General features: G+C 45.8%; 1 protein-coding gene across 3 annotated transcripts in view; it reads right to left on the bottom strand.

Moving 5' to 3' along the window:
* Positions 1 to 259: 259 nt before the first annotated feature.
* Positions 260 to 18,998, bottom strand: part of fancm (FA complementation group M) — a 35,571-nt gene continuing 16,832 nt past the window's right edge. For 2 of the 3 annotated variants that reach the window (XM_084482036.1, XM_084482034.1), the window contains 20 exons: positions 16,031 to 16,162; positions 15,326 to 15,458; positions 14,852 to 14,944; positions 14,045 to 14,149; positions 13,587 to 13,777; positions 12,159 to 12,365; positions 11,490 to 11,742; positions 10,746 to 10,897; positions 10,362 to 10,541; positions 7,639 to 9,880; positions 6,874 to 6,956; positions 5,869 to 5,937; positions 5,292 to 5,411; positions 4,793 to 4,958; positions 4,380 to 4,489; positions 3,349 to 3,875; positions 3,166 to 3,262; positions 2,436 to 2,841; positions 1,571 to 1,865; positions 260 to 829 (listed from right to left, as the gene is read on the bottom strand). In XM_084482036.1, coding sequence (XP_084338162.1) covers positions 703 to 829; positions 1,571 to 1,865; positions 2,436 to 2,841; positions 3,166 to 3,262; positions 3,349 to 3,875; positions 4,380 to 4,489; positions 4,793 to 4,958; positions 5,292 to 5,411; positions 5,869 to 5,937; positions 6,874 to 6,956; positions 7,639 to 9,880; positions 10,362 to 10,541; positions 10,746 to 10,897; positions 11,490 to 11,742; positions 12,159 to 12,365; positions 13,587 to 13,777; positions 14,045 to 14,149; positions 14,852 to 14,944; positions 15,326 to 15,458; positions 16,031 to 16,162 — 5,688 coding nt within the window. In that variant the 3' untranslated portion in view covers positions 260 to 702. The remainder of the gene's footprint in view (positions 830 to 1,570; positions 1,866 to 2,435; positions 2,842 to 3,165; positions 3,263 to 3,348; positions 3,876 to 4,379; positions 4,490 to 4,792; positions 4,959 to 5,291; positions 5,412 to 5,868; positions 5,938 to 6,873; positions 6,957 to 7,638; positions 9,881 to 10,361; positions 10,542 to 10,745; positions 10,898 to 11,489; positions 11,743 to 12,158; positions 12,366 to 13,586; positions 13,778 to 14,044; positions 14,150 to 14,851; positions 14,945 to 15,325; positions 15,459 to 16,030; positions 16,163 to 18,998) is intronic. The other variant, XM_084482035.1, reaches the window with a different exon arrangement.

The raw sequence follows: 18,998 nt of genomic DNA, 5'->3' as shown, positions 1-18,998 counted from the left end.
ATTCTATTACTTTATATATTTTTAGCTGTGCCATGTTTTATTAAAATCGTCCAGTCCTGGGCTATGCCATTTGACAGATGAATGTGATTGCTGGCCTTGTAAAATGTTCACCACTGTTGCCTCTGTTATGTACATCTGTAAATGTTGAATCTGACAATTGTCGTTTTTTTGAATGAATGACTGAATATAACCAGTTACAACATTGATTTTATTACCATCATTTTTACGTTTTCTGAGTTGTCTTAGTGGTAAGAGGTAGACATTGCAGGGCAGTTGACAATACTTTTAACAGGTAAACTTAATATAACTTAAATTATAATTATTTCAATCACAAAGATGATTGCAGAAGATCAACTCATCATTTTATCTTACTTTATCTGAAAAGGTACATCCAAGTGAACCAATTAGTTCAATAAATTATTACTTGCACACAAATACAAGTGGCACAACTAAATACCATATTTAATCTAGGATATCCAAATTTTTATGAATATCTCCTGAGCACAACCAAGATTTCCACACTATGTGAGCAGCAACAAATAATGATAAACTTACGGGTCCAATATGGTCCAGAACAAAATAATAGGAAAAAATGATTGTATTGGAAAGGAAAAAGTGACATAATTTGAGTGCAAAGGATGAGGGGAAAAAAACAAAACTAAATTGAGCAGTAGTGATTTAGTGAGTTGTAGCTTTGGCCTGCTACCTTTTCTTCTTGGCTGAGGAGGTATTTAGGAGGAAGGAGTCGCAGGAGTACCGTATGCAGCGGTAGGTGTCCTCCGCCCGGCTACGGCTCATCATCCCTCCCTTCTGTATGGCCTCGACGGAGCTGTGAGGGTAGGAAGGCCATGATGGTAGGGAAGGTTAAAGGTGCAAAGCAATTTCCTGCATTCTCCTTTTCTAATCTCCAATTATTCCTTCACTATCCTTGTGGAGATGAGCAGTAGCAGTTTGGTAATCAGGCAGGCACTAGAGAAGGGAGCATTAAGGGCTATGTTGATTGTTGATGTTCTGGGCAAATTTCAACCTTCAGACATACTTAATGGATGTGTGTCTATATATACTATATTACAAAGAAAAAGAACTTCCGGTGCACGAAGCACTGATTGATCCTTGGCTGACTCTACCGTACTTAGTATTGTGGCAAACGAGGAGAACATCTGTCGATTTTCGAGGTAAGCAGAATTGTGTTTTGGATTTATGTTCAAAGCCCTTGCTTGATTTTAAACACCATTTAGCTGCCTTTGTCAGCGTCAAATTAATAATGCAATATATAAATTTAAATTCAATTCAATTTCATTTTATTTGTATAGTCCTTAATTATCAGTACAGTCTCAAAGGGCTTAACAGGCCATACTGTATATTTATGACATGTGTGTCCATTTAGGACACACATAAAGCCGACGTAAGGTAGAGACGACTTCGCTTAATTTTTTTTAAGCTTATAGACCATAGAGAAAAACGACAGTTTTTCACTATTTCACACTGGAGCTGATTCTCAGAAAATGTCCTTGCAGGGGTTTGGGAGTGGAATCCCTTGAACAAAGCGATGGAACACACAATTCCTCACCTGGTGAGGAACTGGGCGACGGAGACGAAGTTGTGGCACATGTGGAGCGCGTGCACGTAGCCGACGCCGGGCAACGCCTGGTAGAACTGCAGGGCCTGCTGCCGGTGCTGACCTCTGACCTCCAGGGGCACGGCGATGGCCTGGCCCTTCCTCTGCTCCAGCTGCGCCAGGTCGGCCAGCAGGCGGGCGCTGTCCCGCACGCCGTCGCTCCACAGCAGACGCACGCCCGCCTGCACCAGCAACGCCAGCGTGCTCTCGAAGAAGCGCGTCCGCTGGAACGGACGCCCCACCTCGCCTGAGGTTGACGGACGGACGGACAGTCAGACCAGACGGAAATTGCCACGACACACCACAAACGGTTTCAACTCAAAGAGCAGGGGGACAGGGTATTGCGGTGGACAGGGTGTGGGGACTCCCGGAGATGCGAGGTTCTGGGAGCTCTAACCTGGAAGACTGCGAGTCACTTTCGGATAAAAGTGAAAACGCTAGCCACTAAACAGAATTAGACACGGGGACGAGGAGCAGGAGTGGAACAGACAGGGTGTTGTTCATCGTTCATCCCGTTAAACGGGCTCTAATGTAATTTGTACGTTTAGTAAAGTGAATATCCCCGTTGGTGTCTATCTAATATGGCAGACGGGATTTCCAAGTCTAATTCAATGTGTGTATAGAGAGAGACACACACACAGAGACAGAAAGAGACAGAGGGAGGGACAGAGACACAGAGAGCGAAAGAGATGAGGTAGGCATCCTTGCCCAAAGGAAACGTGCAGCGTAGTGGTTTCTCCATTACAAATCCTCTCTCCATGATACGTGACGAGTCAAAAACACTGTTGACCGTTCCGGGCCCCACCCACCCACCCACCTGCTTTGGTGGCGTCCTTCTCCACGACGAAGCAGACGCGCTCGAACAGGCCCTGCAGGCCGTTCACCCTCTCGACCAGTCGTTTTCGGTGCTGAACGCCGGCCAGCTCCGACTGGCTGTGGCGCTCCGCCGCCATGCGGTTGCTGAGCACAAAGTAGCTGCTGTCCAGCGAGCACACGTGCACATTGACGGAGTGGTGCTGCCGCAGGCCGCTCACCAGGTCGGCACTGCTGCTGATGCAGCGGCTGTCCACCAGGATGCAGACGGGGGCTACAGCGGTGGTGGTACTGGTGGTGGTGGGGGTGGGGGTGGTGGCAGGGGAAAGAATGGAGGGTTTGTCCGTACATGAAGCATGACCAATGGTCTTGTAGGGCTGGGGATGTGACGTCGGGGTGGATGTTGTTGTCTAGGGAAAGGAAACATCATATCACATCAAATGGGTCTTTTTTGTAGTAGTAGTAGTAGTACATCGAAGGAGCTGTTCATCACACCTTCCTGTAGGTTTAACAAAACAATTTAAACCTGGTTTAGCCATTTTAACCAAGCCAGTACTTTGATCTCACCATTTACATACAACCAATCTGCTTCTAACTGAAATTCCAATCGCAAGCCAGTGGCTTCAGCAATCGGTGAAATACAGACATACAGCTATCCAAAATACACCACCCTTCTTTTACTTTAGGGAGATATTGGTTGACTCTCCAGACAGAGGGGGTGGGGGGGGGGCTACCTGTGGTGGTTTCCGTGGGGCTAACATGGACTCGGACTCCTCAAAGTCGAGCTCCTCAGACAGCCGGGCCTGGTTTTCTAACCTCTGGCGACATCTGCTGGTAGAAGTAAAGCATGTCAGTCCACGTCAGTCTGCTACACTAAAGGACGGGGCATGGTGGGTAAAAACAGAAAGACTAAATACCTTTCTCTTAACAAGCCCGTACTGGAAGGGAGGGGCGTCTTCCTGCTAAGGGAGGAGATCTTGGAAGCTAGGCTGGAGGAGGAGGAGGAGGAATAAGAGAAGGAGGAAGCATTTTGTCGTTGTGGAGGTTTGTCCAAGGTCGAATCATTTAGTACTGCAGATGGCTTGAGGAGGGTGGCGGCGTTGGAGTTAACAACAGCGACCTCTCCTCCCCCCTTCTCCTCCTCCTCCTCCTCTTCACTGGAGTCCTGGATGTGCACGATGCGCGATCGCTTGCCGGTCTCCGCCGTCTTCGGCAGGGCAGCCCTGTGCCCTGCCCCGCGGCGGCCGGCAGAGCCCGCCTTGGACCTCATGTGGTGCAGCAGCACCTGGCGTCTGGTGGTGTACTGTTTCCTCCCGTCCACGTACGAGACCTCGGGGAGAGCCACAACCTCGTCCTGAGTGCCCCCTCCTGCCTCCTCCTCCTCCTCCTCCTCACTGCCCACCACGAAGCTGTCCTCCGCATACGTCTCATCCATCTCCGGAACCTGGGGAAGGAACCAGAGAAGTGAGAGGAGTCAGGACAAGGCGGCATTGCAGGATAGTCAAGTGGTCTGGTTGGGTTCTGGGTTCCAAGCCCAATAATTGCAGTACAACTGTAGGCTGAATAAGACGAATAACCCCAACCTTCTCTTTAAGGACATGCCTCTTAAGATGAAAGTCACTAAGTGGCCTTTGATTAAAGCATCCGTAAAATGAATCAGAAGCGAATTATGAAAGCAAAATTTAGAAGGAGTTCTGACTTTGTCTTTGTACTGAAATGGCCCCTATTTTACCACCAGGTGTGACTGTGACTAGCCCTTTGACAGAGTGACATCAGAGTGTCCACCTAGATGTATGATGCATTGATAAGCCTTCCGGCCTCCGATGGTAGGCTTACTTATCCACCATACATCCGTATAAAATGAGGATATTTGCAGGTTCCCGAAATTTAAAATCCTGCCATGTTTTCCGACCCCCTTTTTAAGGTGTTTTTAAGTGTTGCTCAGCACCTGGGAGAAGATGTCCATGTTGTGGGAGGGTTTATAGACCATCTTGAACCTGCGCCCCGGGGCCACTGGGCTTCTCACGGACTTCAGATACATCCCGTGCATCTCAGAATCTAGGAGAGACAAAAAGGTGTTATGTATACGTTACGCATTGTTCACTGCTTGTTTACCCATCGGTGCATTCAACAAATGGGATTGAATGGAGAATGTGTCAGTCACACAACATGACAACATGACATTAGTGCAGTGTCGTATAACAGGGCGTTAGATTAGAATCAGTGCAATAAGGGGGTTCTTACTCATTGCTCATAGAATTAAATAACATTCTACACATACAAATAAACCAGTATTATGTAAGCACTACACATATACTGTTACCTTGAACACTAATGGTGTCTATCAGCTAATCAACTAACCATTGAGCCCCTGGGAAACGTGTGTGTTGTCCACGACAAAGCCTTCCAGAGAATGGTTGAGGTGGTAACCGTCCTCTTCGTCAGATGATACCCCCTCCCCCTCCTCTTCTGAGAGAGCCGCCTCCTCGTCCAGGAAGAGCCGCCCCCCCCCTCGTCGCTTGGGCTTCTTATAAGGGGGAACCATGGGAACCGAGATACACAAAACAATTACGTCATGTTTCATGGAAGCAGCGACTGACAAAGGGAATGACAAATGAAGACGCTTGATAAATATTTTCTTCATCGATCATAGATTAGACTATCCGGATGTAATTTTGGTCAGTTTTATCGTGACAGTTGGAATCACATAGGGAGACGGACGACAATGAACATGCCAGCCACGCCAAAGCCATGACGACATGCACAACTCCCAACATGATTGATGTTATGTTGATGGAGCTGATGTCTCCTCGCAATGAAACTACGAGCAAAGCATCTGCTGTTGTTTCCATGGACAGACCTGTGTTTTCCCCTGCTGTTGGATTGGCCTGGCAGGTCTTGAGGGGCGGGACTTGTGTGAGACAGTTGAGTCGTTCTGGAAGTCATCGTCGGATATGGCTCCCTCGGGCACTTCATCGGACTGAACACACACCGTAGAATTTCAACACTGACTAAAACTAAGGTGCATTATAAAGACAAGAGAGTACAGAGTGTACAGATATAACATGTTCATTATATTAACTGATTTGAATATAAGGTATAGAATAAAGCTGTAGTATAATACAAAAGACAAAACATAACACTAAGGGATTAGGAAGTCTAACTATCAGCCATGCAGCATTTTTCTTCTTCACTAGAACAGGAGAATCCACATCGCTAAATATCTTGGACTAGCAGGAGCACACAGCGACACAAGATACATTGTAAACCTATACATACAAACAATGTGAATGGATATTATTTTGATCCGTATTATTTCGATCAGTACAGATAAACCACATTCATTGAATTAAATTATTTGAATAATGATTTTGAAACGATTAAATTGACTGTATAGAAATAAATAAATACTAATACGATATAATACAAAATCTTACTATGTTTAGAACTGCAGCCTTTTTCCTCTTCACCATAACGGGGGAATCCAAATGGCTAAACACCCTGGACTGCAGCAGCAGAAGACAGAGACACAAGATACAAACATAAACACATGCATAACATTTTCTCATTAGTTTTCTTTTTCTTACATCCAATGTCCATCTGAAGGAAGGACCTAATTGTTTTGTGTCATAACACTGTTATCGCTGGGCCAGATAAGACCCTTTGGCTCCAGTTGCCATGCCTACGGTACTTACTGGCACCTAGATGTATGGAAGTTAATTGAAAAGCCCAAGTGGTCATCAGATTGCGGCATTTTGTTATATCATTTTTTAGCACTTAAAATCTATTCTGTAATTGATGGATTGAGCACCTGGTTGACTGCCATACTGCGTTTCTAAACGGGGGGAGTACCCTTGTGTTTCTGTGTCCAATGAATGCATTGACGAGGAGTGGTTTGGTAACATCATAAAGGCACATGTGACATATATATATATATATATATATATATATAAGCATCAGTCTGTGCCAGTTTCAACACGGCTCCATGCTTTCACGGTGACTTTCCTGTCTATAATAACGTGCGTTGGGAATGGGCCTGATTGATTTGTTCTATCGATTCAGTATCAGTATCATGGCAGGACGGTCTACTCTGGTCACTGTGTTTGAATCTCACCCGAAAGGTTCTGGGATCAAACCAATGTCTGCACAGCAGTCTACCTGTAAGCATCCATGAGCAAGATGCCTATACCAGTTTCTGAATCCAGTGTGCTGCTTTGACTAAAAGTGTCTGCTACATTTATTCACAGCAAATCACTTGTTTGATCCTAAAACGTGTCAACACAGATATTACCAAGAGTATGACAGCAGATTGAATGATTGTATGTTACAAACCAATTGCATGTTGTGTGAATGTCAGCAGATTGTGCAATTGTTTACAAGTAAAGCATGTGTAACAGCCATTTATCTGACAGTGCTAGTGTGCATCAAAAGCAATGGCCCACCTGGTCCGGTGAGGACAGCGGGTTAGCCTTGGCCTGCGGTCTTCTCCTGTGGATCCGGACCTCCTCCTCACTGTCAGACAGACCTGGGCAGAACAGGGCAGCATAAAAGTGGTCTTTGCTGGCTGGTCTTAAAGGGAGATGTCAAGATATCTGTGAATTGCCATTTGCCTGTCTTACCCAGATCACAGCACAGAAAATTGTGTTGAATAACTTAACTACTAAGTGTTGAAAATTGTGTTTGTAGACAAACTACTATCTTGTTCTTGTTTTGTTGTAACACAGGCACCCATTTTGAATAAGTCACTCTTCCGAACACATTGGGAAATCTTTGGAAAGTATCTAAAAGTGTAGGGTTAAGTCCTGTTCATGCCATAACATGAACAAGAGCTAGGCTACTGTAACTCTTAAGGTCAATGAAAGCGGCTAACAGAAATCAAATGCTCACCCAGCAAACTCCCGTTCTACACGCACAATGAGGGATTTAGAGTCAAACAACTCTGGATCTGGGTAAAACAGGCAAAAGGCAATTGACAGATATCTTGCCAGATCCTTTAAAGAAGGTTAACTACATTGTGCTCTAACATTCATCCATTTTAAAGAGTGCTCTACAAAGACGTTTCCCAGCAAGCATTTTGTACTCGGATAATAGGGTTAAAAAATTCCAGACACAACAAAGCTTCATAATTCTTCATGAAACTCAAAGGCTACACTGGGTAGCCTAGAAGACTGACACATGACATTAACTATTTGCACGGGTAAACCCACCTGGGTCAGCAGGCTGGCTGGGCAAAGGCTTGGCTCCCCTGCTGTCCTCCATGCCAAATGTGCCGGCTCGGTTTGTGTTGGGCCTCTTGGCATCACTGCTGGGACCCTCCTCCTCCTGCTGTTTCCTCTTCAAACTGCCCAGCAGGCAGGATGAAGGACCGGGGAGGAGAGTCCGCCTCAGAGCCCCCCATGTGATGGGGGATGGGAGTGTGCCGCCATGAGAGGACAACGGTGAGGCGAGGATGTGACTGATTTCACCTTCTCGGCGGCAGACCGAATGAGTTATGGGGGTAGGTAGTCCGCGCCCACAAGACCCTGGTCTGATTGGCCTGCGGTGGCCGTGGAGAGGAGTGGAAGAGCCAGGCATGGGTGGCAGGGGCCCCGCGGAACACACCTCACCTAGTTTCTGCTCTTTCCAGTGGGGAGAGGCATTCACCACAGAGACAGGAGCCACATCCTCCTCCCTCTCCTCCTCCTCCTCCTCCTGCAAAGCTTCCTCCTCTGAGTCATCCAGAGAATATCCAAGGTCAAAGTTCACCGGGAACAAATCACAGGAGCCGTCGAACGAATCTAAGTTTGGTTGTTCTGTGGTAGAGGTGTCGATACCGCCTCGCCTCACATGTGAAACAAGGGCGTCCGCTCCGTGGCCACTCGGTGCCGCGGCGCGCGAGTCTGGAGACGGCTCCGACGTGGTGTGCAGTGTCTCGTCGTGACCGCGTCGTGACGTGTTCACGACTGCGTGTCTGCGTGTGGGTTGCAGGCTGTGGGCGGTCGGGGCCGCCGTGGTCTTGGTACCAGAGAAGGAAGACATCTCCGAGCAGTCGGCCCGTTGTCTGCGCACCCTTTCGGTTAAGTCTATGGCGTCACATGCGCTCGCCGCCGCAAAATGCGAGGCGTCTGGTTTGGTGTGTTTCACGCCGTCAGCGAGCTGTTGGGGCTGTGGCGATGCGTCTGCCGCGAAGTCGTCCTCCGGTGTGGTTAATTCCGGGACAGTCATTCGCAGGAATGCCTCGTCGTCGCCAAACAGATCCATGCTTTCGTCCAAGACGGTTGCATCAATCTGCCCGGCCACTCGACACGGGGCCTTCTGCTCATCGAGCAACGGTCCTGCCAGCATTTTCCCAGCGTGCACGTCCCCATCCCGTCCACCGACAGCTTCTTCGGTCCTCCTGACCGTACCCTTTGCTGCTCTGCCGTCACCCCCCTGCCGACTGAAATCCTCGTTGGCCAGTTCGTCATCATCATCAACAAAAACCTCATCCCTCGGCCCATTGCGGTCCATTTCGTAACCAAACACCTCGTCCCAGCTCGGGCTGCCGGCTGCACGTTCGACTTCAGGAGGATTGAGGATAGGCTTAGAGATAGCGGGAACATCACACATATCAGCACAAGGTTCGTCATCCTTCATCATGACATCCCCACAATCGATGACATCGTCGTCATCATCATCATCATCATCATAATCCAAATCAAGGTCAAAGTTGACCTGGATGAGGGGCTGATGTTGCTCATCTTGTTCGCTCAGCACCCGGTCAGGGGAAGGAGGAGGTGATGCAGGGATCGGGGGGTCAGGTGACCCAATTCCCAACATGTCCTCCTCTGTGAGAAGGTCAAAGGGCAACGGCGGTGGAGACCGTGACAGCAGCTCCGCCACATTGGCCAGTATTACCCTCAGACTCTTGGTTCTCTGGATCTCTGGGAGGGATTTGTGAGAGGACACCACAGGAACTCCTCTGGGTAGGTAAAACATGGCCCGGAATTCAATGTTGTCCTCCAGACCTGGGTCGTCGTCGTGGTCGCCGACGCTGGGCGGTGGATCGCCCACAAGACCCTCGAGGGACGAGACATTGTTATTCTCTGAGATGTTGCCGTCCTTGGGTTCGACGATGCAGTCCTGGCCCGTCTCTGGGAGCCTACCGGTGTCATGGTTTGACTGATCTTCATCTCTGAAGCCCATGAAATCTGGGTCGTCTTCCATCAGAGGCCTACCCCGGACGGTGGTCGATGGCGAGAATGACCTGATCCCTCCGCCCTTATCCCTGTCCTCCTCCTCCTCACCGACGCTCTCCAGTTCGCTCGCAGACCGGCTGGAGCTCTTGCTTTTGCTCTTGCTTTTGCAGGCCTTGGTATTCGTCTTCGTTGTTCTCTTGGCGGGTTTCTCTGCCTGTCCGTCCTTGAGGAGGCCGACGACATCAGCCTTGTGGAGGTGAGGGAGAAGCTCCTTTTCGTAACTGCATTCTCCCTAAACAAGACACATGAAAACACACGTCATAAAACACACATGGCTTTGTACACACTGACCCACCACACAAGAACAGGAGTCAGGGGGGCAGGAGTCCAAGTAGGGATGCAATGATTATAGATTTTGATCGATTAGAGTCGGAGCAAAAAACATGGTTTGACGGTTTCACGATTATTATTATTATTAATTTATTTCACAACACTACTGATGTAGAAAATCACTTGAGCATTCTTTGTCAAGATGCCTAACCGGAAACCTGCTATTTAAAGACACCCGTAACATAAAACAAAGTAATTTGAAGAAAAATTCATTATAAAAATACTGCTAAATGAAACTGCTAAATTTGTCAGTGAGAGCTAAGAAGTCTTAAGCCCCTATTATTTAATCTTAAACCGGCGAAGGTCAGAATGCTACTAAGAGAACATTTATTGAAATGTCTTCTGAACAATGAGATCATCCCCGCTGCTGTCGTGGTTCTCACCTCAGGGCTCTCCTCTCGCAGGCGGTCTATGAGCTCCATCACCTGGATGAAGTGGTGGCAGCGGGCGGAGTGGTCCACCGAGTGGGTGGGCAGGGCGCGGTTCTGCCAGTGCCTCCACTCCCATAAGGACATCTCTCTGGTCCCAGGGCCACTCCCAGGGGAGTCCGTCGCCCTGGGGGTCTTCAGAATAACAACAGGGTGAGGAAGGAGGTCGTTTTTAAAAACACTACAATGCACCATTATAGGATTATTTAGGATTAAATATTCAGACAGGGGACAGAAAGAAAGAAAGAAAGAGAAAAGAACTATCAAACGAACGAAAGGAAGAAGGAAAAATAAAGAAATCAAAGTGGGGAATAGACTAGAGAATGGAAGACAGCTCACAGTGGGTGTGTGAGTGCACGGCAGGGACAGGAAGTGCGATGGCCTCAGGGTCGGCTGAGCCTCGTCCTCCCCCAGCTTCATGGTGGAGGCCCACAGAGAATACTCTGCAGGGCTCAGGAAGCCGTCCGACCTCACGCTGCTCTGGCACACCGCTACAACGCACACACATCATATATCAAAGCACGCATCAAAGAACACACACACACACACACACACACACACACACACACACACACACACACACACACACACACACACACACACACACACACACACACACACACACACACACACACACACGTCCAAGAAACATCCAGGGAAAGTGGACAATTTCTTTCTGTTTTATGCCGTGATGTGCGCCAATAGTGCATTCTCAAGTGTGCACAGGAAACCAGAAAAAAACCAAACATATTATACCACTAGGTGTGAGTGTGATTAGCCATTACAAGCCGTTTTGAAAATCCTCTTCTGACATCATAGGTGGGCGTGTCCACCTAGATGTGTGACGGATAGTTGAGCAACGTTTGCTACGGTCCAACTGGGTAGGCTGGTAGACAGATCTATCCAGCACACATCTAGGTGGAGACGCCCACCGATTTTCTAAACGGCTTGTAACGGCTAATCACACTCACACCTGGTGGTATAAAATGTCACCTTTAAGCACACAGAAACCCCGCCTATGACGGAGGTGTGTCCCTTAAAGAGCAAGGGAAGTGGATGGGGTGAGGGGTCCGTCACACTGACCCAGGTTCTGGGGGTGGATCAGGGGGGTCTGGACCTTGGAGCTGGACCTGCGACCCCCCGAGATCCGCCTGCCGCCGCCGCCACTGCTGTCGCCGTGGTCGAACAGGCCGCTAGTGATGTGCATCTTGTGCAGCGTCGGGGTCACCCCTTCGGGCAGCATGCGAGGGTTGTTGGGGTACATGCGGAAGCTGTTCTGGTTGCCCACGATGGACTTGTGCACGCTTTGCTTGTTGCTTTGGCTCTGGTTGTAGGTCTGTAGAGGGAAAATATTCGTAGAATGTTTTATTTTACGATCATCCTCCTCCTCCTCCTCCTCCTCATCTTCAAACCACTTATCCGGGGTCAGGTCGCGGGGGGCAGCAGCTCTAGCAGGGGGCCCCAGATTTCCCTTTTCCCGGGCCACATTGACCAGCTCTGACGGGGGGGGAGGATCCCGAGGCATTCCCAGGCCAGTGTTGAGATATGATCTCTCCACCTGGTCCTGGGTCTTCCCAGAGGGTCTCCTCTCCACTGGTCGTGCCTGGAACACCTCCCCTAGGGAGGCGCCCAGTGGGCATCCATACCAGGTAGGATTACGATTGGGATTATTACGACCACTATTATTTCGGGGAGGGGATGGAAAACGCTTTCGTCCCCATCATCACCCTCTAACAACGCAGACGTGCTCACCCTCTCCTCCCGGCCCTCGGCCAGGATGACCACGATGCGTCCCTGCCTCTTGCGCCCGGTGCGCCCCATGCGCTGCACCAGGCGGATGGGGCTCTTCTGGGCGTCGAAGCACACAATGAGGTCCACCTCGCCGATGTCCAGCCCCTCCTCCCCCACGCACGTCGACACCAGCGTGTTGAAGCCCCCCTGCCGGAAACTGCGCACCACCTAAGGGGGGGAGAGAGCGAGAGAGAGAGAGAGAGATCTATTATTTTCTTGTTTGTATGACAATGTTTATATGTGAAGCACTTTTGAGTCTGCCTTGTGTATGAAAAGTGCTATATAAATAAAGTTGCCTTGCCTTGCCTATCTGAATGAAAGGTGTGAGGGATGTCTGTTGGTTAATCATTTAAATCTTGATTTGTTAGATTCTATATGGGGCTAATTGTTTTAATTGTTATTTTATTTCAGAATTGTACTCTATTTGTCACCTTATTTTAATATTTTATATTTTGAATGTTGCAAAATCTCTGCATTTCACTGCATTTCTTGTATATGCATGTGAAAAATAAAACTCCTGAATCTTGATGCTGTGCTAATATTGCAGTGGATTTGAAACTGCAAAAAATACTTAATATTGAATTGAATGAACTAAAACAATATTTTAAATGAGGTGTAAAGGCGTGATGTAGAGGGAAATTGGACTCAAAGCTATCTTTCAACGTTGTATGTGGGAAGGTCAATTTGCCAGCATGTGAAACATTGGTAAGAAAGAATGGTTTCCTACAGTTAAAATCTAGGAATATGGCAATATATACAATGAGATAATAAATAATGAATACATCCCACATCCAGAGTTACAGCAGAGAATGAGGTTTTGATTTGTATTTTCATAGCTGTCTATTAAAAATGCCCCATTGGAAGTCTGCCATGTTTTGGTCAAAACACTGAGCAATAAGAACAAGATGAACACTCGGAATGTGAAGAGATTGAGGATAGCAAGGCACAAATATTGACACACAAGCCCCTTCTTTGTGAGTTACATCTACAGAAGAACCTTGAGGCCACTCCAAGGCAGAAACAACCCTTTATAACAATGGTTTTCATTGACTTAGTCTATTCAAGTTTGACATTTGTGTTGGGTAAATAAACTCTAATAAAAGTCCTTGTTGGAAAGTATTGGAATAGGACTAGCCATTAAACTTTGTCACTTTGTTCACTTTGTCAGATTCGGTCGGCCCTACAGAAGCTAAACCCCATCCATATGTGCCTCAATCATCAAAGAAAATGTTTTCTCTCAAAATGACTTGTTTTGGAGGAAAAGGGCCAGATAAACTCTTGTTCACAACAGTGATGGATGCAGTGAGAAATGCACACCGTGCAGCACAGACCAGCAACGTGCTTTGAGAGAAGCCAAGCAGAAGCCCAACATTTGCTTTTTGTCCATACCTCTAACTGCTCCTTCTGGGTGAATCCTTTGACCCCCTTCCCCGCCGAGGCCTGGCCCATAAAGGTCATGACCCTGATCAGTGGCGCGTGCTGGTTCAACATGGAGGCAATCTCCTGCACACTCTCGCGGAAAGACGAGAAGATCATCACACGGGTGCTCACTTCTCCTTCTGCTGAGCCCAACTTGGTCTCTGGAGAGAGAAAAGGAGAGAAAAAGACAGAGAGAAAAGGAGAGAGAGAGAAAAAAGGAGAGAGAGAGAGAGAGAGAGAGAGAGAGAGAGAGAGAGAGAGAGAGAGAGAGAGAGAGAGATAAGGCTCGACTTTGGATTTTGATTCAACAGCTATAAGTATCAGATCAAATCCAAATTTGACCCCACTAAAATATCTATTGTTTTAACTGAAACAATGTTGTGCTGCTATCGTAGGTCCTCAATAAACTGGTGCCACAGAAGATTCACCAGTCTTGTTGGCGGAGTTCTCCGCCCACAGTCTGAAGTGCTCCAGGACAACCTCCTCCAGCTTCTTCAGTTTGGGATGACTGTAAATGAACGGCTGGTCACGATCTACAAGTCATATCAAAAAGGTAGAGGTGTGTGTTAAGATATATATATATATATATATATATATATATATATATATTACACAGCTCTTCTCAGTGCTGTGGAATGCTCCGTTCACTTGCATGGGCCTTCCTGACTTTTCCGGTGGTGAATTATTATTCAATAATGACCGTTGCTAAGCATATAATGACCGCTGTCAAGGAGAGTGGAATTTTTTCACGTCTCTCTTATCACTCCGCAAGTAGTCCAGTAACCTATCAACCCCAGCGGATTCGGTTGCTAAGCGACGTCAACGTCTTTGGCGGACTATTTCTCTGCTGATCAACACTACAAATGATAATTGTAAAAAGACACACTGTGTAAAGTTATTTTTTCGTTTTGGCAAGTAACCGTGTGATAAGCGGGATAATGTATAGAATGTCGCCGGTCATTATCTAAAATAAGCCCCTTCAGGGCGAAGCAAGACACCTCCGCTTCGCGTCGGTGTCCGGTTCGCCCTGAAAGGGCTTATTTCCCGATAATGACCGGCGTTCTATACATTATCCCTTACATATGTAACCGGTTGAATGTCTAACCATGAGATACAAAAAGCAAATGAGTCTTGCAGCACGTCATGTAATCCACAAGACACGTCATCAAAAGGTTAGTTGATATTCTATAGAGTGTTTACATTTGAAGGCCACAGATTAGAGGCAAATCACTTACCAGCAGGAGACTTCATAAACATAGTCTCCATCTCCTTGTAAAGGTCCATGAAGACAGGAGTTCTCTGCAACTCATTTCGTGCCCTAGACATCACTAGTACACACACACACACACACACACACGTTATACAGTATATGTGAGTGAGGCATTACCAAGCCCATCAAGACAAGAAGGATAGCAATCTTCATTAAAGGTCCCATGACATGCCACCAGGTGTGGTGTGGTGTGATTAGCCGTTACAAGCTGTTTTGAAAATCTGTCTGTTATGACATGACAGGTGGGCGTGTCCATCTAGATGTGTGCTGGATAGATCAGTCTTCCAGCCTACCCAGTGGACTTTAGCAAACGTTGCTCATCTATCCGTCAAAACAGACAGATTTTCAAAACGGCCTGTAACGGCTTATCACCCCACACCTGGTGGCATGTCATGGGACCTTTAAGGATTTGTTGTTGTCTGACATGCGGGAGGCCTACCTTTGGAGCCGTCCATGATGCCCTGGATGAAGAAGAAGAGGGAGCGGAGGCCCATCTGCATCAGCAGCTCGTAGCCATGGCACAGGCTGATGGTCAGGGCAAAGTCCCCCTCCATCACACCCTGCTGGGGGCCCTGGGGACGGATGAGAGACACGGAGAGCCGAGCAGCCTTCAGTATCAGCAGAGAGGAACTGGAGAAGGACTGGATCCTCGAGAAGGAAAATAACTTAGACAGGGTTTTGGAGCCGCTGTGTCAGCATTTGATGATATTAGCAAGGCCAACTACTTTGAATGTATCATGATGTAGACTGAGGCGCTGATATTTAGCATTTGTTATTGATCATCGATTTCAAAAAAAGGGGTTACTTGGGTTGGGTCATGTACATATGATGTATGAGTATAATACAGCTGCAAGCACATACATGGAGCTTCATTTTTTTGGAGAGAAAAAAAAACAATAGACCTCCTGATACTACAAAATATGGAACGCAAAAGGTGATTTCTCAGGAAAAAAAAAAAGAAAAAAGCAAAACACATGGGCATGTTAAATCTTTCTTTGAAATAACAAACTTGAATGTTTCATTGTCAACGTGTTGCATCCAAGTGTCATTTTTGACAACATTTTTGACAATTTTTGACAACTATGAGATAAAAATGCACAATACCAAGGCAAAATACAATAACATCAGAATCTGATAGCATCACCTTGATGTGTGGTGGGGGGTTCTTCCTGAACTGCTCCCTGGCCAGGATGACCTGGTATTTGGTGAGAGAGCGCAGGTCCTTGTGGCCCATCACTCGGTTCTGGGTCAGACGAGAGGTAAACTTCTCCAGGACCTGGGGGGGCACAAAGCACAGCATTCAACATGGAAACTATACTATACTACTATACTGTACTATACTATGGCATAATTAAGCAATAGATCACGATGGGCTGTGGTATGTGCTCATTATTTTTTAATTTAGCCTACAATTGAGCCTACTATCGATTTAGCCTACTATCGAGTTCACTCACCGTTTGCCTATTGCTTTACAACATTTCCACCCTCTCCAGCAATCAACATATTTTTAGGCTTCAGTGAACTATGCTATTGCTTTTATATATGAATAAACAACAGTTCAAGTTAGGCGCGGAGTGATACTGAACTCTGTAAACTGAACAGGCGTCATAGCTGTGTGTATACGCTCAATAGACAACAGTTGGGAACCAATCAGATCGCTTGATTTAAGCCACCCGTTTTATAATGTATAGTATAGTATGACTGTATTAGCTGGACCAGATTATACTGATATGTATGTAATGAATAAAACTAATATATGATACTAATATTTATTATACAGTGTTGCTGAATTTCATTCTGATTGGTCAATCCCAGCCTTCAGTGTTTTGTTATTTCTGACTTGGTAGTTCCTACTGAACATCTCTGAAGTATGAAAAAAATGACTAAAAGAGAGTATAGCTTCAGTCTACAATATACATTGCATAGATTAAAGAAAAAGACACGATTAATGGTTTGGCAATCAACTTCCTAATTCACTAATTCAATTGGACTTTTTAACTGGCCATTAAAAAAAATAGTTTAATAGCCAGTCAGGCTTCTGGCCACCATACTCCATCTCTGCGTGTGGGCTGGAAGGCTGCCAGTGAAAGAGATTGCGTACAGCAAACAGAGATCCTCCGAGAGTCAAAAGAACAGGGTTAGATTTCCGCTTTTAATTTGGCTGACCTTTCCGAAAGCATCAACAGAGCTATGCCACCGATGCCTTAAGTGGTGTCACAACAATGTAGGCAGGAGAGTTTTGTGGCTTCTTCACCATCTGCCTTGGATTGGGTGGTGTCATTAGGTCTGATCACTTTCTGTGTTGGTAACACAGCTCTATGGTGATTGTGATAAACTGATTGTTGTTCAGATCAACAAGACCTTGTTTATAAACGAAAATGTTTTAATTTTGATTCATTATACTCTTAGATGGAGCAATTGGGTTATTCTCGGTCATACACACATTACTATTTTTGTATTTTGGCGTTTCTATTTTCATTCAACTTGTCATTTTCTATTCTCCCCTATTATTATTTCCTTTAGGAAAAGTGTGGATTGTGCAAAGTGCTGAGTCCTCTAAAAAGCATTTACCAAATAATGCCAGAATATAATTTGTTTCTTCAAATTTACTTTCATTATCTCCAGGAATAATATAAGATGTGTTTATGTCAGACAGGAAATGAGTGAGACAAAATTACTATTTACTATTTTATTTATGGTAATATCGGTTTAACATAACTATTTATGTTAAACTGTTAGTTTATGTTAAACAGTTAAACTGTTAGTTAGTATCCGTATATCAAACTGTTATGTTGAGTTGTTGGAGCAGAATGTCTGAGAATGCTAATGGACTCCAGCCATCTAAAGAGAGAATGTATTACACACTGCGTCATTGTTTTTTATATGTTGTATATTGACCTTTGTATATTGACCATTATTTACAAATAATGAATACATGTGTCTTTATGGAAACTGTCTTCATGGAAACTATGAAATATATCTATTTTAGACACCATGTGCCAAGCTAAACCCCAGGCCTATAACAAAAACAGAAAGTCATGATCATGAACCATGAAGCTGACTGTAAGATATCGCATGACATTTAATGACATGCTGAATCTAATTTATATTAAATAAAGCATTAGTAGTGCCACTAAAAGCAGAAGCACAATATAAATGAACAAAGTTCAAATGAGTTGCCAATGCCATTCATACAGTGCAACACAGAAAACTGCTGGCGAACGATCACATGACCAAAGCTGTCTCTGTTAATTGAGGCTTGGACAGCCTCATGGAGTGTCCTGCCCCCTATGGTCAATCATGTGATGACTGGGATTACCATGGGACACATTAGTGAGACAAACGGGATGTGAAAAGAGATTAACATCCCCTCAGGCCTTTGAACTCAATTTATTTGAAATTAAGTTGTTAAGATGGTGAAATGATAAACGAATTAAAAAATAAAGGCGTCAAATCCTATGTTTTTGCCAGTCTCCGTCAACCTGTTTGTGAACATTCTATCCTGCTACGAACGCAGGTGGCTATCTTTTCTCGTGACATCGGGGTGCCTTTCAGTATACTCTTCAGCGAAACGATGAAATCACAACGGGAGGCGCGGCAGGGATGTGTGGAGCTCCGTCTGGGCAGCGGTTGATTTTGATGTCCACATCGAAAAGAGGGTTTACCTTCTCGGAGACTTACAGTATAAAGCCACAATGTGAGGCACATTTCATATCGGCATCACTCATTATACCGCTTATAAACAATGACATTCATAAAGAGTAGGCGTGGGTCGTAACTATGGGATAACCAATTTATTTTAGATTTTTTTTTGTTCACTTACTCTTAAAAGTCCCATGGCAACACATTATTGATAAAGGCTTAACTGAACATGCTCAGGAGAACCAAACACCTAGTTCTTTCATATATGATTCTATGGTGACGGAGGACCTTTAATATGATATGAGTGGTTGGTTGGTGTGCGTGTGTGTTCAATAGGGGTATTTATTTTTGTTATACAGTTATACAGTAGATTTGACACACACACAATTTTATTAAATTTCATTCAATTTGAATGGGACAGGAGTGTTAGTGTTAATTAAGGCACGAGCAAACTCCGATGTTCAAGTGCA

This window comes from Micromesistius poutassou (genome assembly GCF_964030765.1).
Source record: "Micromesistius poutassou genome assembly, chromosome: 17".
Taxonomy (NCBI): domain Eukaryota; kingdom Metazoa; phylum Chordata; class Actinopteri; order Gadiformes; family Gadidae; genus Micromesistius; species Micromesistius poutassou.
Note: the sequence above shows the minus strand (reverse complement) of the source record. Positions and strands in the feature narration are given on the sequence as shown.